This window comes from Ylistrum balloti, unplaced genomic scaffold, assembly GCF_031769215.1.
Source record: "Ylistrum balloti isolate Yb309-2 unplaced genomic scaffold, AGI_CSIRO_Ybal_v1 Utg370800, whole genome shotgun sequence".
NCBI classification, from domain to species: Eukaryota; Metazoa; Mollusca; class Bivalvia; order Pectinida; family Pectinidae; genus Ylistrum; species Ylistrum balloti.
Genome location: NW_026782466.1, coordinates 771,251 through 794,043, shown reverse-complemented (window position 1 = coordinate 794,043; position 22,793 = coordinate 771,251). Strand labels below are relative to the sequence as shown.

Genomic DNA, 22,793 nt, shown 5'->3' with positions numbered 1-22,793 from the left:
ATAGAACTCCAAATAGAGGCCCGAAAGTATTATGAGAAGAAAACTTTGTTAGACACTTATCATGTAGAGGTGGACAAAGCAAATGTAGAGTTTCTCAATAATTCTATTAATCAATTCTTTGTAGATGTGACCTTGATTTTAATGCATGACCTTGAGTTCCAACAGATCTCAGACAGACATACATGTATCAGGAATACAGGTATGCAATTTATAAAAAAAATTAACCTTGGTTTGAAACTTAAAATACTTAAAAATATGTTAAAAAAAAACTTATTTTATCAATTTTTTTGTAAATGTAACTTTTAAACTTACTTGTGTGAAGTTTAATTTAGCTTGGTTCAATGTCAGGATGGTGTGTTCAAACTAAATATCGACAAACATTGATATGCATTGAATGACATTAATCCATATTCATAGAAAGGTGGCTTTTTCAAAACAGTCATGGAGAAAAAAAAAATGCAGGCTTTCAAACGTCATCAATATTCCTATGTAGAGAGAGATTGGTATATAGAAATTGACGGCTTCACCAAACCCAACAGCTTTTACAGTGGAAGAAGGAGCAGTTCTCAATATCACAGAGAAAGGTAGCAGATCACACGTTTGGAAAATGTTGGACTATAAGGAGACAACATGACCAAAACAGCATCTATAGAGAACAAGATTTTTTCTGTTCGAAAGAAAGTGAACAAATCTTGAGCAATTTTCATACGGAACTGTCTAAGACTACATGAAATCAATTCTTATTACCATTATTAAAATAATTTACAATTTAAGGCATTTCTGCTATCCATATGTATTTACAAATTATGCATTTCGACATGATATTCCTGCTAAGATTATCATTAAATTAAATATTCTTTGTAAGGATGTGTTCACTGACTTGCTGTTATCTCTGATCACTTTATTTACCATCTGAAAAATAAATCTAAACCTAAAGGCAAGGATGATCAGTTTACAATCAAACTGATATTTATAACAATATGCACTTTCAGTGTAACCACAGTTGCCTCCCCTTACATTTTCCTATTTGTATGCTATTCATAAACCACATTGATTATGTTACAAACAGATTTTTAACTCTATAGATATACTATTTATGACGTTCTAGAAAACTGATGTTTTGACATGGAATATCTAACAATTGGTAATTGTTAAATGACATGTATGGCACATATAAATAAAATAAGGTATGTTTCCACAGTTGTCTCCCCTTGGGGACCTGTAGCACTAATAGTGTGGTGATCCCAAGATCACAGAATTTCTGTGTTTTCTAAGACATTAGTCTATATTGAATATGATGAATTACAGTTACTTCACCACCTTTGACACATGAATGATCACACATGACCATACAGTGGCTTGCACAATAAGGACATGTAAAAAACGTCTTGTAAAAATAAGAATGATCAGTTTTACTGTTTTAAACATAAAAAGGATGAACAAGGAAAGCTATTCTAAGCTGCTATGCCACTTAGTAATGAGATTAAATATCCAATACTTTTTACTAATTAGAAACATCTCTGATCTTGCGTGACAATGACTTCCATTCTGATCGATAATATTAATTTGGTAATTTGTTACCTCGGTAACTTTTTGTCTGTACTGACGTACCTGTACTGAAAACATGAATTAGTTCTAAGAATGCAAACATTTACGAAAAAATTAGATGGAATCAAATGTTCTTAATCCCTATCAATGAAAACTTGTATCAGATGAACATACACTGTACAGGTACACAAATCACCTGCTTGTACCTACAGGTTTCAATACATGTGTTTACATTCTGATGTTTAAAAGACACTTTGTGGCTGTTCGTTCAGATATCTTTACAAATATAAAATAAGTCCAACAACTGATGTGTATATTTTCTACATTTCTGATAAATACAGCCAATGTTCAAAATATTTCACAAGGTGATACTTTTGACCAAGGTTAGCTTCTGTAAACACACATATTTTAACAGTTTTAGAGGGTTTTTTTTGTTGTTTTATTTCTTTTTGCACTAAAGGTATTCAGCTAAAATATCATTGTGCTAATTGCAGTTTGTGTATATCATTAATACCTTAAAGCGATTATTGCAAATACATCATTGCCTTTATTTGTTCAAATTTTATTTTTCACTAAAATTTGATTGTGCCAAAAAATGTATGTTAACAGTATATGACCAGTGTATTGTATAAACCAATAACAGTGTGGAAAAAAAAGATTCTTGAACAGAAATAATTAAATAAACCAGTAATAAGAAAGTTTGTGACAACCTTTCATTTGTACAATGATTTTATATAAAATACCACAACATGTACTGTACAAAGTGTTGGTGACTTAATGCTGAAATAGAAATGCTTTGTTTTAGATTTGTGGCTAGTCTGGGGATGACATTCTTAATGAAGTATGAAAATAAAATAAAAAAGTTTTTTAACAATAAATAAAAACTTCAATAGACCTTGTACAAAATATTTCTGTGTATAATCATCAATGAGACGGTGAAATCTTACATTTTTGGCTTCAATAACATGATAAGGAAAAAGCATTTAACCTTTGTTCACGAAAAAAAAACATTCGACTAAAAACCTGTTTTTGGAGTAGAGTAATCAGCTTTACCACTCCATGCAATCAACCTTACCTAACTGTTCAGGGTACAGAACCCAGTTTACTTGTTTAATGTAGAGCAGTCAACCTTACCTAACTGTTCAGGGTACAGAACCCAGTTTACTTGTGTGTTGTAGAACAGTTAACCTTACCTAACTGTTCAGGGTACAGAACCCAGTTTACTTGTGTAATGTAGAGCAGTCAACCTTACCTAACTGTTCAGGGTACAGAACCCAGTTTACTTGTGTGTTGTAGAACAGTTAACCTTACCTAACTGTTCAGGGTACAGAACCCAGTTTACTTGTGTAATGTAGAGCAGTCAACCTTACCTAACTGTTCAGGGTACAGAACCCAGTTTACTGGTGTTATGTAGAGCAGTCAACCTTACCTAACTGTTCAGGGTACAGAACCCAGTTTACTTGTGTGTTGTAGAACAGTTAACCTTACCTAACTGTTCAGGGTACAGAACCCAGTTTACTTGTGTGTTGTAGAGCAGTCAACCTTACCTAACTGTTCAGGGTACAGAACCCAGTTTACTTGTGTTATGTAGAGCAGTCAACTGTACCTAACTGTTCAGGGTACAGAACCCAGTTTACTTGTGTAATGTAGAGCAGTCAACCTTACCTAACTGTTCAGGGTACAGAACCCAGTTTACTTGTTTAATGTAGAGCAGTCAACCTTACCTAACTGTTCAGGGTACAGAACCCAGTTTACTTGTGTAATGTAGAGCAGTCAACCTTACCTAACTGTTCAGGGTACAGAACCCAGTTTACTTGTGTAATGTAGAGCAGTCAACCTTACCTAACTGTTCAGGGTACAGAACCCAGTTTACTGGTGATATGTAGAGCAGTCAACCTTACCTAACTGTTCAGGGTACAGAACCCAGTTTACTTGTGTTATGTAGAGCAGTCAACCTTATTAAACTGTTCAGGGTACAGAACCCAGTTTACTTGTGTTATGTAGAGTAGTCAACCTTATTTAACTGTTCAGGGTACAGAACCCAGTTTACTGGTGTTATGTAGAGCAGTCAACCTTACCTAACTGTTCAGGGTACAGAACCCAGTTTACTTGTGTTATGTAGAGCAGTCAACCTTACCTAACTGTTCAGGGTACAGAACCCAGTTTACTTGTGTAATGTAGAGCAGTCAACCTTACCTAACTGTTCAGGGTACAGAACCCAGTTTACTTGTTTAATGTAGAGCAGTCAACCTTACCTAACTGTTCAGGGTACAGAACCCAGTTTACTTGTGTTATGTAGAGCAGTCAACCTTACCTAACTGTTCAGGGTACAGAACCCAGTTTACTTGTGTTATGTAGAGTAGTCAACCGTACCTAACTGTTCAGGGTACAGAACCCAGTTTACTTGTTTAATGTAGAGCAGTCAACCTTACCTAATGTTCAGGGTACAGAACCCAGTTTACTTGTGTGTTGTAGAACAGTTAACCTTACCTAACTGTTCAGGGTACAGAACCCAGTTTACTTGTGTGTTGTAGAGCAGTCAACCTTACCTAACTGTTCAGGGTACAGAACCCAGTTTACTGGTGTTATGTAGAGCAGTCAACCTTACCTAACTGTTCAGGGTACAGAACCCAGTTTACTTGTGTAATGTAGAGCTGTCAACCTTACCTAACTGTTCAGGGTACAGAACCTAGTTTACTTGTGTTATGTAGAGCAGTCAACCTTACCTAACTGTTCAGGGTACAGAACCCAGTTTACTTGTGTTATGTAGAGCAGTCAACCTTACCTAACTGTTCAGGGTACAGAACCCAGTTTACTTGTGTAATGTAGAGCAGTCAACCTTACCTAACTGTTCAGGGTACAGAACCCAGTTTAACATATAAATGAAGCAGTCAAACTGTTAAGGGAATAGTTTAATGGGCCTGTCTAAATAGCCGTACAGTGTTCTGTAGAATGAGATCATTCAATTTGTTCAACAATCAATACAAGTCTATCAACGTAATAATATTAACTTCCTGTGTAAAGAGTTAGAATGAAAACAGAGTATTTACTCCAATCTTAAAGCAGTTTTCATTGCAGCTAAGTGAAACAAACAACAATTTGTCCTTTGGTAAAAATACAATTCATGTTTCCTTGAAATATTGCTCCTTTGGTGAAGATCAATACACTGTTGTTTTGTCTGATAAGACATGTGTTAAAAATCACCATAACATATATCACCCTGTATACATATATACACGTCGTAAAGAAATTGCACATCCATATTGTACAACTTTCCAAGGAAGGAAATACTGAACTATACACATCTCATTATATATATATATATATACTGTAGCACGATTCAATATAAAATCACAGATCACAATGAGTCGCCGGAGTGTCAGTCTTACAAAGGCGTGTTCTCAAACTCAATTGACACGGTGGACTTTCTATCGGGTAAAGACAATCGTGACGACACCTGTGGTGGGGATTCTATCCGTTGACTGTGTCTCAGTGGGATAGGCGGTGGGTCATTGGACCCATCCTCCACCTGTTTATAGTCAGCACTGTTAGAATTGTTCAGATTTGTAGAGCTCGAATCGTTTAGCCGTACAGTCACTCTGTCGTTACTGTGAGTAGAGACATTTGACACAGATCGGGACAGTTGCGATTCCTGTTCCGGAGATTTCGGGGAAGGGGTAGGTTGACGAGGAGGGAGTGGAGGAGCAGGTCGTGATATTCCCCCTTTCACAGGTTTACATCCGGTAGTTAACTGAAAGCATACAGAAACATAATTATCATATATCAATCGGACAAACCAACGCAGAATCACACTGTAAACATTACACTGATATCAATGACTGTGTTGGCTCAAGATCTTGTCAGCTGCGTTTTAAATTCTAACAAAATTTAAAAACAGTAAGTAAACAGGGATGATGTTTTTTAAAACATGTAAGCCCCAATGATAAATATCAAACAAGAAAATTGGAAATTACAGACATGACCTACATTTGATGATAGTAAGCGATAATCTATATTCAGTGGTAATGAGGAATAACCTACGTTTCATGGTAGACAGGGATGACCTTGAGGAGGTGGTATCAAGGGATGACCTACATTTAATGGTAGTGAGGAATGACCTTGAGGAGGTGGTATGAGGGATGACCTTGAGGTGGTGGATTCATGGGATGACCTATATCTAATGGTAGAGAGGGATGACCTTGAGGAGGTGGTATGAGGGATGACCTACATTTAATGGTAGTGAGGGATTACCTACATTTAATGGTAATGAGGGATGACCTTGAGGTGGTGGATTCATGGGATGACCTATATTTAATGGTAGAGAGGGATGGCCTTGAGGAGGTGGTATGAGGGATGACCTTGAGGTGGTGGATTCATGGGATGACCTACATTTAATGGTAGAGAGGGATGACCTTGAGGAGGTGGTATGAGGGATGACCTACATTTAATGGTAGTGGAGGATGACCTACATTTAATGGTAGTGAGGGATTACCTACATTTAATGGTAATGAGGGATGACCTTGGTGGATTCATGGGATGACCTATATTTAATGGTAGAGAGGGATGACCTTGAGCAGGTGGTATCAAGATATGACCTACATTTGATGGTAGTGAGTGATTACCTACATTTAATGGTGGTGAAGGGTGACCTACATTTAATGGTACTGTAGGTAAGAGTAAAGAAAACCTACCTTAGGTGGGAGTATTGGTTGACCTGTTGATGCTTTCCTTGGAAGGGAAGGTGGTGCATCTTCATTTGTGGACTCTGAAAACAAGCAATATTTTAGTTTATCATCGTTTTCACACAACATCTGTAACAATTTCATCTGTGTGACATTCAGTGACAAACAGGTAAAGTTTATACACACTTATCTCATACCTGACCAATCCTAAATATAGGCTGGTCAATAAATGATACTTAGAACTGTTAAATCAATATTTACCTGAGAGTTTTCGTGGTGGGAGTGCTGGGGTGGATGCTGATGACATCATACTGGGGGATGGGGAGGGAGGCGGACTCTCCCCAGTGGACAAGTGTCGTCCATGGGTAGGGATTGGGGGACTGAGGGGGGTCACATAAACATCTCGTTTCTTTGACTCCTTTGCACATGGTGTAGGTGGTCCCTCTGGATACAGGTACTCTCCTGGAAAAGTAAGTAAGGAAACAATGGTACATTCCTCTCACTATGCTTAACCTATACAGCAATGTCCGAACAACACCACACATGTACTTACTGTGGTATATATTAAAATCTAGTTGTCAAAGTCACATAAATCTGATTTCACTAGAGTTGTTTTATCAAGGTTAAAGTTCTTTAAATGCAGTTGTTCATGATCAATATTCAGGGCAAATAAATACAATTTCCATGCAGTTATCTTATCAAGGTCAAGGTCACAAGCTGTCTAAAATTAAGTTTTTCATGGTCAAGGTCAAGGACAAATTAATACAATTTCACTGCAGTTGTCTTATCAAGGTCAAGGCTTCAAGTCATTTAAATGAAGTTGTTCATGGTCAATGTCAAGGTCAAATAAATGTGATTTCACTTAAGTTGTGTGAAGCCATTGTCATGGTTACCACACAGAATCTTTCTAAATCGTGGAGTGAAATTTACACAGAACTGTATAAAAATTGGCATCTCATAAGAACAAAAGGTTCCAGGTCTGGAAAGTATGTCACTAGATGAGAGGTTCTATCAGTAGGTATGGGGAGTATGTCACTAGATGAGAGGTTCTATCAGTAGGTATGGAGGGAGAGTATGTCACTAGATGAGAGGTTCTATCAGTAGGTATGGGGAGTATGTCACTAGATGAGAGATTCTATCAATAGGTATGGAGGGAGAGTATGTCACTAGATGAGAGGTTCTATCAGTGGGTATGGAGAGTATGTCACTAGATGAGAGGTTCTATCAGTAGGTATGGAGGGAGAGTATGTCACTAGATGAGAGATTCTATCAATAGGTATGGGGAGTATGTCACTAGATGAGAGATTCTATCAATAGGTATGGGGAGTATGTCACTAGATGAGAGGTTCTATCAGTAGGTATGGAGGGAGAGTATGTCACTAGATGAGAGGTTCTATCAGTAGGTATGGAGAGTATGTCACTAGATGAGAGGTTCTATCTGTAGGTATGGGGAGTATGTCACTAGATGAGAGGTTCTATCAGTAGGTATGGAGAGTATGTCAGAGAGGTTCTATCAGTAGGTAGGTATGGAGGAGAGTATGTCACGAGAGGTTCTATCAGATATGAGAGGATGAGAGGTTCTATCTGTAGGTATGGGGAGTATGTCACTAGATGAGAGGTTCTATCAGTAGGTATGGAGAGTATGTCACTAGAAGAGAGGTTCTATCAGTAGGTATGGAGGGAGAGTATGTCACTAGATGAGAGGTTCTATCAGTAGGTATGGAGAGTATGTCACCAGATGAGAGGTTCTATCAGTAGGTATGGAGGGAGAGTATGTCACTAGATGAGAGGTTCTATCTGTAGGTATGGAGGGAGAGTATGTCACTAGATGAGAGGTTCTATCAGTAGGTATGGAGAGTATGTCACTAGATGAGAGGTTCTATCAGTAGGTATGGAGAGTATGTCACTAGATGAGAGGTTCTATCACTAGGTATGGGGAGTATGTCACTAGATGAGAGGTTCTATCAGTAGGTATGGAGGGAGAGTATGTCTCTAGATGAGAGGTTCTATCTGTAGGTATGGAGGGAGAATATGTCACCAGATGAGAGGTTCTATCATTATGTTAAGGAGTATGTCACCGGACTAAAGGTTCACAGCGTCTTACCTTCATGTCTGATGGAATAAGAACTTGTTGGTCTGGTCTGTTTGATGTTTGGGTCACTACCATGACGAGAGGTCTGCATCTGCGTTGCTACCTACAAAACCATTAAACAACCTCTTCACAACTAAACACTAAGCATCATAAAAATGTATATATCTGGTGAATGATTGATTCTTAAGGATATTTCAACTGCATTATCAATTTAGAATCATAATTGTTTGTTTTGAAATATAGAAATTCAATGAAAACAAATGAACTTTCCTCAATTGCTATTTAGTTATTGCAGCTTTTGTCAATTTTAAATTGCTGAAATTACTCAAAAAGCCATTTAAATGCTTTAAAAGCCAATAAACTTGTTATCTGGATATCAAATGTTTAGTAAACAAGATATTCTGTAGTAAAGCTATATATAATGATATATATATGTCATGCATGCATTATAGTATTATGTTAACCTTCACCAATTGTGCTATTATTCTAGATCTTTCACCATAGCTTCCTTCAACATTGCAACCACTGAAGGTTGTAACAGCAAGCATTGTTTGTCACGAGGACTGCCCTTGATTGTTATCACTGCAACCACTGGTGGTCGCCATGGCAACCACAGATGGTCACCAGGACTACAACTGATGGTCGCTATGGCAATCACTGATGGTCACATTGGCAACCCTTGATCCACCAGTTTTTAAACACAGGTAATATATGTATTTTACAGTATGCCCATGAAACTTAATTTTACAAAAAATCTTTGAAGTCAAAGACATGGGCCATAGCTCTAGGTTTGAAGCCTTTCAAAATAAATATCATCATAGATGACAATCACTTAGATGACCATGTATCTATTGTGACAAACATTCACATGACAGTATCTTCTTTGACAAACATCTACATGACCTACATGACATCGAACTCTAAAGCTGTATTGAAAGGTACTATTTTTTTGTGTGTCTGTTGTATTATCTTCATCTGACACACGTTGCCACTGTAAACAAGAGAGAATTCCAAGGCTCAAATCCAACCAATAAGTCATTGACAATATTTATTGTTACAAACATGACCCATTACCTACTGTGACAAACATCTACATGACCTAAGTCTACTATAACAAACATCTATATGACCTAAGTCTACTGTCACAAACATCTACATGACCTAAGTCTACTGCAACAAACATTTAAAAGATATCTACAAAACCCAATCTGATTTGACAATTATTTGAAAATTTACAAAAAAACAAAATTTTGTTTGAACTAGTGAGCAGATCTTGGACTTATTCCATAGAGAACAAACACTGAAGTTTTTGGAGCTAGGATGAGAATTTAAAAAACATCAATCAACATGTCACAGAGTATGATCAAGATCAAGGAAATAAAAAAAGATAAGGAGAAGACCAAAATAAACCAAAACAAGACAGACATATGGACCATGCTAGTTGATGGACTGACGAAAGGTATAGGACTGACAAGAGGTATTGGTGTCACTGGGATTTTATCTAAGGGCATCGTACCAACCTGTTGGGCTGCTAGCCCATTCAAACACAGTGAGTGTGGCCGTGACGGTATTGGAGGGGGCACAGCTGCTCTGGGGCTTCCAAAGAAGACATGTTGCCCGGAACTCCCTACAGGGATGTGCTGACTATGTCGTCTCTTTTCCGGTGGAGGCGGAGGTATTAGGGGTGAAAGGTTAAAGTGATGTGGAGGATGCTGATGTGGGTTCTCCTAGATCACATGCAGAGAGATGGTACAGTACAGAATTAGCATCACATGGTGAACCTTGGGCTATATCAGTGTATCGGGCTGGATAAACAAGCCACAACATAACACTGTCAGACTGTGTACTGCTATTTTGATGTGCCCAGGTATAAACTAAAGTTAGGTAGTTATTATTCAATCCGTAAAACAGATACAAAAATGATATATAACAGAATCTGCTGTGCATTTATCATAATGATGAAAAACATTTGATTAATTTTTGTATTTCTTAAAAATCATATTTTGTACAGTAATATATAATTATTCAAAGAGTTTATTTGAAATATATATCACAGTAAAAAAACAAACAACAACCAATTATTTCATAATGAAAAAATATTGAAAGTAAATAATTCACTTTAAGTTAGAAAAAAGAATATATTTCTTGTATGTTATCTAAACAAAATAAAAATATTCATGCAACAATAACAACAGAATTACAAAATCTAACATTTTTGTTTTTTATTTGATATTTAAATAAACAAGCTGTTTACAATAGACCATATATTTACAACACAGCAGTTTCTGTAAACTAATATGGGAGTAATCTCCCTTGGGTGTCAAACCAATAACACAAGCCTTCATGCATTTAGCAAGTTAGGTCCAGAGACAACATCAAATTTGTTCTATTGGCTGGATTTATTCTGGCGACAGAGAATTTTTATTGTCACAGGAATATAAGAAAAAATGAGCAACTGAAACATTCCAGATTAGGGAACACATCCTTCACAACAAGATGGCTAGAGAGTTCTCAGACTGTTATGTAAATTAGATTCCTACTGTCATTTTTCATGCGGAGAGACAATATGAAAGATTACTAAATGATGAAACTAAAAAATGTTTATACAGAATGTCACAGAAGTTATAATTTTGTCAAAATTCTGTGTAAATAAAGCAGACACATATCAGAAAGCACGTTAGTAAAGCCATTACCAAGCATAGCAAGCCCAAAATAACAAGCTCATGCTAACACTGTAACAACAGCGCCACCTACCTCTAGGTCTGTATACACGTCATCGTGAGACTGCCCATCTATGGAGACTGAGCACTCAGAGGATCTGTTGCTGCTACACAATAGAAATGTTACCAGTAAAAAATTTAAGGGTGGTATTGTAAAGATATAGTAGTTAAAGACTTGAAATGTTTCCTCACAATAAATCTATCAAAATCTAAAATCCTTTCTTTTTTCCATCTGAATAAGTAAGGAAATATTCTAGATTTCCTCATTATTTTGGATAAATATCATATATAAAAAGGAAACCAGAAATCTCAGATATGCATGGAAAAAGAACTTATATATATACATTTTTATTATAGATATCACAGTTCCATTACAAGAAAACTTTTTATGTGTCTGTAAACAACAACTTTATCACTTTTTTCCTGTTCTCATCATGGCTTCTCTGACTTACCTGCCGCTGGAATTTACAGAGTAGGTACTGGGGGTAGTTGGGCGGGTAAGATACTGGACACTATTGTCGCAGAGACTGGCATTTCCTGAATCTGACCGTCTGTTTTGTGGTCTCTGTGAGTCCTTATCACAACGAAGGAAATGAAAATTATCTCAGTTTAAAAATATACATGATTTCAGGCAAGAATGACTTTTTATCAAGGATGCTGCATAATAAAAAATTCTCCCAAGACCTTCTCTTTTTTTTACTCAGATTTTATGTGCTATACAAGGTCATACTTATTTATGTACATACTTGATGGGACTAGAAACATTTATCATGTTTGCTGAAAAGTTTTTCAATTCACCTTCTCATATGAAACAAGATATATGAAAAGATGTTTGTACTTGATTCAATTTGAAATCCAATTGAAATCCGACGGAAATTTTTACTGACAGAGTGAAATCATTAAAGGGAGATAATACCTTGTCCTCCACACTCTCTTTGATATCTTTGAGTATCCCCTCCAGATTGTTTACCATGGCAGTCAGATCTTTATGACCAGCCGTTTTCATTTTTTTCAGACCCTTATCCAGCAGGCCTATCTACAATAAAGAAATAAATCTTCAATTCGTAACGGTAGACAATGATGTTGTAAAGATTTTTTAACAGTGCCTTCAACTATTGATTTTACCAACATAACGGTAATGGGCAGAAACATTTATGAGTCCCAATCCTAAATATCACACTATAGGGGTCCTCTTTACTCACTTGTTCCTGTATACAACGCTTCAGCTCTGGGCAGAGGTATGTCTCCTCTGGATGTTCTATCGCAAACTCATTGGAGAAGAAAGCCTACAAAAATCCAAAGCAACTTTTGTTACATCTACTTCAAAGTTTAAGAAAAGAAAGAAACTATCAAAACACTGTACACTCACAATTTTTGCATATTGTTAAGGGAAGACAACTGTGACTGATGTCCTTAAGTAAATTGACCTACTGGTAACTTTGCAATCGTTTAACATTAGCTTGCCTTCTGGAATGTAATAAGAAGGGGAGATAACTCCTAGTACTTTCTATGTAAGGAGATGCAATTGTTTTACAAAAATTGACCCACCTCCTTGTACTTAGGAATGCCTCCCATTACATTAGCACTGATCATGCCATTTAGCAGCATGGACAAGTGCTTGATGTTGTCGTCAGTCTGATTGTGCTCACAGTCTCTGATAGTGCTCTTTAGTTCTCGGCATGCCTTTTTCACTGCTTCAATGGCCGTCCTCAGAGGGTTCAAGGTTACTGTCTCAGTATTGACAACCTCATACCATTGTAATATCCCAGGGAACTTATAGCTTGTTTTCATCAGAACCCGTTCTGTACACAGGGACTGTAATGAAATAAACAAGCAAATTTTCATGTTTTAACCAATTATTTGACAAAGTCACCTGTATAAGTAAACTTTCATAAATTCACATTCCTTGACTTGAAGTGCACTGGACTGCGCCATCAGTTTTGTCAAAATCCAGAATATTGAAAAACATCTTCAAAACAAATGTTTAAAAAATATCAACTGATCTTATTGAGAGACATCATGAACTTTCATAAAAATGGTTTTGAAAATTCCACCATGGTTTTTAAGATAAAGTCACAATGTATTACCTTAAACTCATTATCCTTGTCTTTCTCGCCACGGTAGACAGACTTATCAAGCTGGAATGTATCAACATCATTGACATTGTAGAATTGTTGAATTTCTGTGGCAGCGTTAGGACAGTGTCTAAATTCTGGTCTCTTCTCAGCTACTGGCTTAACACCACAGATCTGTATAACTGAACTAGAGTTAAGGTATTCACAATTACCCCACTCAATACAGCCACCCAATTTTACTATAATTGTTCTCCAGGGACAACAAATGACCTCACACACAAAGTCAGGGGATGGGCTTATTACAGGACAATGACGAAGTATATGTGGGTATATCTACTAAAAATAAAATACTATGTGTTAATTGGCTTATTTAGTGCACAAGCTTATTGACACACAGAACCTCAGACCCAAAGTCAGAGGATGGGCTTATTACAGGACAATGATATAGCATATCTACTATAACTGCAATAGTTTTAGTGCTATTTGGCTTGTTAGGGCATACTGACAAAATGTGGTAAACCAGTATTTGCAGTTAAGTTTAGTCGCTTGACATTATGTATCGTATGACACTACACAACAAATGATCCTCTCCCACTTAAGCAAGAGTTTCTTTGATCGAGAAGAAATCATCAGGTTTTTAACGTTTTCAGTTATGAAATTCATTGTTCGTAATTTAATTTCACAAGACATCTTAATCACCAAAGAGGAAAAAATTAATAAAGCAAAAAAAAAATTGGATATTTTTTCTATCAATTTTCACATGAATATTACTTAAAATTCTGTGATCAAGAACTTATACACAAAAGACACAAGTGAAAAGTACCCTGCAATAAAAAGGTTAATGAAGTATAGCTAAAATAATGAATAAGCTTACAGTTTGTACTGCATGCAACACTTATCCCCTGCTGTTAATTAAATTTTGTAAACAGCATAGACCTTGAGAGCAATAAACAGATGTCTCATTTTAACAATTGAAAATCTTCACTCCAAAAACCAGTATCTTGACAAAAAGGACGCAAATTCCAGAAAATGACACAAAAAAAAAAAAAAAAAAAATTTAATACTCTATGATGTTTTACGAAAGTTTTTTTATCCTGGTTTCACTGGCAGGGGACTAATAAACTTCATTATACAGCTGTTTTGTCCTTCTTGGACTCATCAGTGATGCTCAGGGCCTCAGTTGTTGAAATCTTGGAAGTGAGTGAGGTAAGTCAAAACTGGCCAAAAGAGATGTCAGAAACGGGGAGTTGTATAAGCACCACATTTCAGTAAATTGCATTTAAGATTTCAGTATTTGGTGATTTCAAAAGAACATGAAGTACATACGTATGTTCTGAACAATACTACTATTTGAATAAATTAAAACATATCATGCAGTTTATACCAAAAATGGGGACCATCAGCAGGTCTACAACCTGCAATTACAAAGATTGTGAAAATGGCACACAAACAAATATCACTTGTCAAGTTAGGTGTAGTTTGCTGTGTAAAGGATACTCAGTGCCTCGCCTTCCATCATCTCTTCCGTCGGGTTCGTGTTCTTCTGCATAATGGTTGCCGAGGGAAACTCTTGTGTTAGCTGGTTTATTACATCTTGTAATTTCAGACACTCATGGCCTCGGTACACAAATGCTTTGTTCTATAAATTCATAAAGCAATGTAAAATTAAAACAAAAAAATATCAAAGCTGACCCGTCCTCTTTAACATACAAAAATAAAGGGCACATAACCCTCTTATGATCTGTTCTTATATCATTATAACTTAAGTTGGGGTTCCATTCCTGGAACAAACGTGAAAAGGTAAGGGTCACCTGCCTGACCATGTGGGTTTTCTGTGGGTACTCCGGTTTCCTCCCACAATAAGACCCCTCGGCGCTTACATATGGACCAACAAGAGTGATCAGTATAAGTTGACATAACTTGTTTCACAATTGTTGTAAAATAAATACAGTTTTACAGTTTATAGATTATAACTTTATTCTACAAAATTTGTAAAACTGCTCTCCAATTATATCAATCTTTCCTGTTTGATCTCAGATGAAAGGATGAAAGCGTGCAAGGATTTGGAAAGAAGTCCAGTAATTCTCCTTCCCCTCCGCCTGAAACAACCTATGTGATTGGGCAGATAACTCAAGTAAAATTTTTGCTATTTTGATTTACTAATAAGTTTATATACAATCAATGATATCCCTAATACATATCTGTTTTTTGTTAAAGTATCTATTAACCAAAGGTTGTAATAGTTTACCCTGACGAACGGAGGAAAGTTGCGACCATAGTATGCCACTCTAAAGAAGCTGGGCTTCTGTCTGGGGTAGAATTTCTTCTGTCCGTCTTCCACCACTTCCACGCCGTCCAATATTTTACTGAAGAAAGCAGCCTGTTTTTGCTGTAAAAAGATGAAGTTAACCATTATTTACACAGTAAATGCTGACATTTTATTGAAGAAAGCAGCCTGTTTTTGCTGTAAAAAGATGAAGTTAACCATTATTTACACAGAAAATGCTGACATTTTACTGAAGAAAGCAGCCTGTTTTTGCTGTAAAAAGATGAAGTTAACCATTATTTACACAGAAAATGCTGACATTTTACTGAAGAAAGCAGTCTGTTTTTGCTGTTAAAATATGATGTAAATTATTATTTACACAGAAAAAGCTGACAAACACAGCTAGCCAAACTGTATTTTCTTTCTACACTGAGAACGAACAAGCATATATCTATAGACACATTCTACACAGAACAATACAAATGTATTAGCCATAGCACAATGTTCTATTGAACTATATGGTGATTGGATGGTTTTTTGAGACAGAACCTATACTGTAAATAACTTAGGTATTTCTATGTTGCATCTTTCCTAACCCAAACTTACCAGAATCTGACTGAGTTTGCGATACTCCAGTCTCTCCTCATAGAACTTTGCCAGTTCTTTACATAGTGGAATGCCAAACTCCCACACCTGTCAATATAGAATATCCTGTATGTACTATTGATGATGTACCATGGATGATTTGTTTCAGTAAAATAATCACAGGTGGTTCATTATAGAGAAGTCATTAGACCATTTAACAATTTAAAGTTACTTTCTGCAGCGGCAAATATTCTTAAGTTTCCACCAAACTTTTTTTTTATATAGATAAATAAGAAAAGTCTGTTGATATGTCCAAACAACGTACAGAAGACTAACTGTACAAAACATTAATACTTTGATACATATTCAGGCTGTGTTTGATTAGTTACAACAGAAGTAGACATGTGGTATACTACAACTTATGTGTAGATCTCATTAAATGTAGGTAACCCATAATCACAGGATATATAACTTTATTTACAAATTTCATCCGAACTGTTGACTGACCTTGCCCTTGTCAAAGCACTCTATGACCTTTTGGTACATGCCCTCTTTCCTCTCCCACTCTGGTTGCGGATGGTAGCCCATCTCCCCTTGTTTGATGTCATCGGTCCAATTCAGCAGTTTTGCATACAATTGTAAGGTGAGGCCAGCCTCAACATAGTTCTTGGCCGAGAGGTGAAGGTCATATAGCTTCTTGATGTAGCGCATGTACATCTCCTGTCTATTACTGTTGTCTTTGTAGAAGTTCTAAAATGACGAAACAGAAACTTGAATGAAATCTTTCATGTGAGTAGAAAATATTGTTCTCTCCTATAATAGTTCAATAAATAATAGTTTATAAGTCAAGGTGACTGTTACACATACTGACCAATATTTATATATACCAACTGCTCACTGCAATCAATGACCACTTCCTGGTCGCTTTAACTGGTCACTACATATATAAAACAATAGGTCAAGGTGAGTGACCATTACAGGCTTTGCCTATATACACTGGCTACATCTTTAGTTATCAATCAACATGATCACTGAATAAAATGTCACTTTAAATGACTACTTTATCGGTCACCACTTATCTGACCAATTAACATACTGACCACTATACAAAGACTATATACTAGAAACACTGACCACCTCATACTGTGATCTATAGAATATTTTAACTGACCACTACATCTATAGGTCACTATGACAAATAGTTAGGTACAGACCACTATACAAATTTAAACTGACCACTACATATACAAACCTAGAGGTCACTGTGACTGTCCAGTAAATAGGGTATTGACCACATCATGACCATCTCCTTAGCCAGAGACACAAGAGTTAGACAAGCAGGATATTACTTAGCTGAACTGGACGGAGAGCCATTAGAACATCCAAATGACCACTTGACTGACCAATATCCATCTGACCACTAGATTGACCAATTTATAGCTGTTAACATGTATCCATTTTGTTTATAACAACGGAATTAAGTTCTTACTATTATCTGAAGGAAATAAACTTTGAATGTCCTGTATGGTTACAGCTGATCACACACGACTTAGGTGTGATTTTCTGTGATTTAATTCTCATTCCATGATTATCACCTTACCATCATTGTCAGCCATAACAACAATGAATCCAGATTCTTTGAAGAATATTTTGTGAGAATTGAATACCAGTTTAATGGAAGTTAATGGATATTTTCTATTGCATAACACAATAATCCGTTTTAAAATCTGGTTATGTCATAATATTTGTTCCTAGTCAAATTTCTGACCATATCATTTGAAGACCTGAGAAAAATACAGCTGAAACCACAAGATGATGGACTATTAGTTATATACTGTAACTGTAAATTGCCTGTGTTACTATAGCCATATATCCTCACATACAGAGACGGGAGTCCATGTGTTACTGACAAGTGTTACTGACAACCTCCTCAAATGTTCAGTATGTACAGGGCTACCTTTTTACATCCATATTTGTGACCTCCACTAAACAACAATTTACTTATAAACTTAGTTTATGTTACTGGTCACAAAAATTAAGTACTTTTAAGAATGGTTACTAAACATGTTTATGTATGAATAACAAGAAATACTAATTAGGGTTTTTGTAAACAAACTTGTAACGGTCATATAAAAGATATTAAAATTCTGTGAAAACCTTAATCATAATTGATACGAGGTTGTTAATTAATGCTTTAAAACTTGAAATATGACATGGTGTAATGAAACAAATGACACAATAATTCTGTCATTAAGAATTAATTTCACAATGCATCCCGTGATCGTGTGGAATTTCATTATATCTGAGGAGCTGAGGCTAGTCAGCCATTGCTAATCAAACATTCGATATCATACACAGGTTTTCCAGTGATCATTTCTACAATTGTATACCCTTCAATGCAACAATTTTTCCCTCTGTCTTTGCTACTGGAAGGTCAGTTTCTGAGAATCTATTCTGTCTCATAACAGCATCCCTATAATTAACATCCTTATGTTTACTAGCAACTAGACCTTCTAGAGAAATCTCAGACCTAAATTGTGACATTATATCAGTTAAACGTAATGGGACCCACTGGACTAAGACAGTATTATTCAATAACATCTGACATGCCTAATTCAAACATGGCAAGACAACATAAAATAAATTGAACATGTTAGACGATTTGTCTTACAGATATGACCATCTTTTTAAATGTTTAGACAACCAATAACAAGGTTTTTGCTGCAACAGGCTTGGAAGGCTGTAACATTACTAGAAGTCAGAGGATTGGCTCAGTTCAGGACAATGACATAGCTTAAGTTGGCAATTTTAATCAACAATAAATAACACAGGGCATGGTTTATTGTCAGAAATCTTCCATCTTTAAATTGCTTTCCAGACATAAATGTTCAACTTCTGCTTCCTATTGGCTCTTGGTTATCATATAATATTAGGATAACTTTTGAAACACCACATCAGAGGATTAAACATTCATCATCAAACTTTTGTAACGTATAACTGTCCCTCTGGAGGAAAATGACGTAACAATTCTCTGTAATTTTCTTTTAACAAAAACAGGAAGTAGACTGCTGGCTCCATCTACCTGAGATGTCAGAGACAAAACATTACAATGCACCTGTCAGTCAGGAGTGGTGAGATAATTTTGATTGTGCTGCCAATCAGACGCCCATTATACCAGGAGAGCACAGACAGCACACAAGGTTTATCCGGCTAGATATAAATTTTCAGTTGGACAATATCCAACTTGTAAATCTGGAAGGATAACATCAAGACCTAAGGGGAGATAACTGTAAACACGACCAATATTTAGATTTGATAGATGGTAACCCAACCTGACCGAAATGTTGTGTGATAACAGATGTAAGCCAACTGTTTCACCAGGCTCTGTGATACCACCAACATAAGGTCATTCATCTGACCAGCACAACTCCTGTAATTGGCGAGTAAACAAATTCATAGGATTCCTGTAATTGGTTAGAAAATAGTTTCTGAGATTGAAAACAAACATTTTCTCTAAAGCTGTTATCGTTCATTGTGTGTAGTAGGTCGGGAGTCTTGGTATAGGTTGCTTACATAAACATATTGGGTGAAGTAGTTATTGAAACACTGCCTTAGACAGAATTGCTGACATTTTCTCATCAAGGAAATTGATTGTACAACTGTCATCTGAAGACATAACACCTCTTACCACAGTAGTAATCCCAACAGTGGTAATTAGTGGAAAAGACAGGTGTGATAAATCTAAGTAATAAGGACACATCTGAATGGTATATATTCCCTTCCTCAATCAATATCCCCTTCTGATGACCTGTCCCTCCCCAGACAGTATCCCAGTCTGATGACCTATCCCTTCCCAGACAGTATCCCCTCCTGATGACCTGTCCCTCCCCAGACAGTATCCCCTCTTGATGACCTATCCCTCCCCAGACAGTATTCCCTCCTGATGACCTGTCCCTCCCCAGACAGTATCCCATCCTGATGACCTGGCCCTCCCCAGATAGTATCCCCTCCTGATGACCTGACCATCCCCAGACAGTATCCCCTCCTGATGACCTGACCATCCCCAGACAGTATCCCCTCCTGATGACCTGACCATCCCCAGACAGTATCCCCTCCTGATGACCTGACCATCCCCAGACAGTATCCCCTCCTGATGACCTGACCATCCCCAGACAGTATCCCCTCCTGATGACCTGGCCCTCCCCAGATGGTATCCCCTCCTGATGACCTGACCATCCCCAGACAGTATCCCCTCCTGATCACCTGACCATCCCCAGACAGTATCCCCTCCTGATGACCTGGCCCTCCCCAGATGGTATCCCCTCCTGATGACCTGACCATCCCCAGACAGTATCCCCTCCTGATGACCTGACCATCCCCAGACAGTATCCCCTCCTGATGACCTGACCATCCCCAGACAGTATCCCCTCCTGATGACCTGACCATCCCCAGACAGTATTCCCTCCTGATGACCTGTCCCTCCCCAGACAGTATCCCCTCCTGATGACCTGACCATCCCCAGACAGTATCCCCTCCTGATGACCTGACCATCCCCAGACAGTATCCCCTCCTGATGACCTGGCCCTCCCCAGATGGTATCCCCTCCTGATGACCTGACCATCCCCAGACAGTATCCCCTCCTGATGACCTGACCATCCCCAGACAGTATCTCCTCCTGATGACCTGACCCTCCCCAGATGGTATCCCCTCCTGATGACCTGACCATCCCCAGACAGTATCCCCTCCTGATGACCTGACCATCCCCAGACAGTATCCCCTCCTGATGACCTGGCCCTCCCCAGATGGTATCCCCTCCTGATGACCTGACCATCCCCAGACAGTATCCCCTCCTGATGACCTGACCATCCCCAGACAGTATCACCTCCTGATGACCTGACCCTCCCCAGATGGTATCCCCTCCTGATGACCTGACCATCCCCAGACAGTATCCCCTCCTGATGACCTGACCATCCCCAGACAGTATCCCCTCCTGATGACCTGGCCCTCCCCAGATGGTATCCCCTCCTGATGACCTGACCATCCCCAGATGGTATCCCCTCCTGATGACCTGACCATCCCCAGATGGTATCCCCTCCTGATGACCTGACCATCCCCAGACAGTATCCCCTCCTGATGACCTGACCATCCCCAGACAGTATCCCCTCCTGATGACCTGGCCCTCCCCAGATGGTATCCCCTCCTGATGACCTGACCATCCCCAGACAGTATCCCCTCCTGATGACCTGACCATCCCCAGAGAGTATCCCCTCTGGATGACCCATCCCTCCCCAGACAGTATCCCCTTCGATGGCCTTCCCTTCCCCAGTAGACTGTTCCTCCTCCTTTGCTGATAAGATAGACAAAACCTCACATATCCTGTTTATTGGGGGAGTTGTATTAAGTTATACCAGCTGATTACTTAAGGGCTTCATGCCATCATCAAATTAACAGCACTCGCCACCAAATGAATTCCAGGAGTATTTTAAAGGATGAATGGAGACTAGGCAACAGCTGTCATGTATTGGAGAGATGTCCGGTAGAATGTAACTTTAACCATACAAAAATTGAACACATATGTTTCTAAATGAAGCCCCAAATAAAAAATTATCTGTTTATTTAGTAAACATGCCAGTGAAAGTATGTACTTTGAAAAAAAAAAATGTTTTCCTCAAGACAATATATGAAAAGTTGTTAACAAAAGAAATATACCTGGTTGTGACTTCTATAACGTAGAATGGTACAGATTCTAGTCAACAGACACTTTCATCACCTATTATAAATGTTGGACTGTAATGTTGACTTTGACTACTCTCTGTCTCTAGAGTAATTTCTTCAATTCTCATCACTCCAAGGAGAGACACCACACTACTAGACATAGACAGTGGAGACACATGAGAATAATGTAATTACAAGGTCACAAAAATTGAGACAGACAGCTGAGACACCAGTGTTATGTACTTACAAGGTCACCCAAATGAAGACAGAAAGATGAGACACCACAGTGTTATGCAATTACAAGGTCACCAAAGTTGAGACAGACAGCTGAGACACCAGTGTTATGTACTTACAAGGTCTCCCAAATTAAGACAGACAGCTGAGACACCAGTGTTATGTACTTACAAGGTCTCCCAAATGAAGACAGACAGCTGAGACACCACAGTGTTAAGCAATTACAAGGTCACACCAAAATTGAGACAGACAGCTGAGACACCACATTGTTATGCAATTACAAAGTCACCAAAATTGAGACAGACAGCTGAGACACTACATTGTTATGTACTTACAAGGTCTCCTAAATGAAGACAGACAGCTGAGACACCGCAGAATTATATACTTACGAGGATATTGAAGGTACTCTGCATGCGTCTGTCACTATTTTCCTCTCCATCATATACATTCCTGAAAAAATAAAAAAAATATCGTAATATCAACATAAGCTCTATCATCAATATGTCTCACTGTTTACTTTTTTTTTAATTTTCAAAAGTTTGTTTTACTTCATTACAAGGAACACCAGTCTCAGATAAGACACAAGTACATGGGTAAAGTCAAACAAACACAACAAAATAATTCAATAAATACATGTATTTATGTGTAAATATAGTTTTAAAGAGACTGGATGAGAAGGTCACATACTGGGACAGTCTATGTACAACTGTGTGTGAAATGTCACATGGAAACCACTCTGGGAATAGTTTATCCTTAATTTCAAAGTTCAGGCACCTCATTATGAATTTAACAATGCACTGTGATCCCAGGCCAACTTTTGAAGAACTTATATTAATGTTCCTGACTAATCTAGTTTCCTTTTCTTAGAACAATCCT

The 22,793-nt window shown here is 37.7% G+C and overlaps 1 protein-coding gene across 1 annotated transcript in view; it reads right to left on the bottom strand.

The window, feature by feature from the left end:
- Window positions 1–4,442: 4,442 nt before the first annotated feature.
- The window catches only part of LOC132558617 (dedicator of cytokinesis protein 4-like), a 142,159-nt gene continuing 123,808 nt past the window's right edge, over window positions 4,443–22,793 (bottom strand). The window contains exons 40-55 of the mRNA XM_060223209.1: window positions 22,307–22,367; window positions 16,476–16,718; window positions 15,990–16,076; window positions 15,366–15,506; window positions 14,615–14,756; window positions 13,130–13,299; window positions 12,591–12,857; window positions 12,245–12,328; window positions 11,959–12,078; window positions 11,495–11,616; window positions 11,077–11,149; window positions 9,843–10,049; window positions 8,335–8,425; window positions 6,492–6,692; window positions 6,240–6,313; window positions 4,443–5,299 (exon numbers count right to left, since the gene is read on the bottom strand). Coding sequence (XP_060079192.1) covers window positions 4,934–5,299; window positions 6,240–6,313; window positions 6,492–6,692; window positions 8,335–8,425; window positions 9,843–10,049; window positions 11,077–11,149; window positions 11,495–11,616; window positions 11,959–12,078; window positions 12,245–12,328; window positions 12,591–12,857; window positions 13,130–13,299; window positions 14,615–14,756; window positions 15,366–15,506; window positions 15,990–16,076; window positions 16,476–16,718; window positions 22,307–22,367 — 2,449 coding nt within the window. The 3' untranslated portion in view covers window positions 4,443–4,933. The remainder of the gene's footprint in view (window positions 5,300–6,239; window positions 6,314–6,491; window positions 6,693–8,334; window positions 8,426–9,842; window positions 10,050–11,076; window positions 11,150–11,494; window positions 11,617–11,958; window positions 12,079–12,244; window positions 12,329–12,590; window positions 12,858–13,129; window positions 13,300–14,614; window positions 14,757–15,365; window positions 15,507–15,989; window positions 16,077–16,475; window positions 16,719–22,306; window positions 22,368–22,793) is intronic.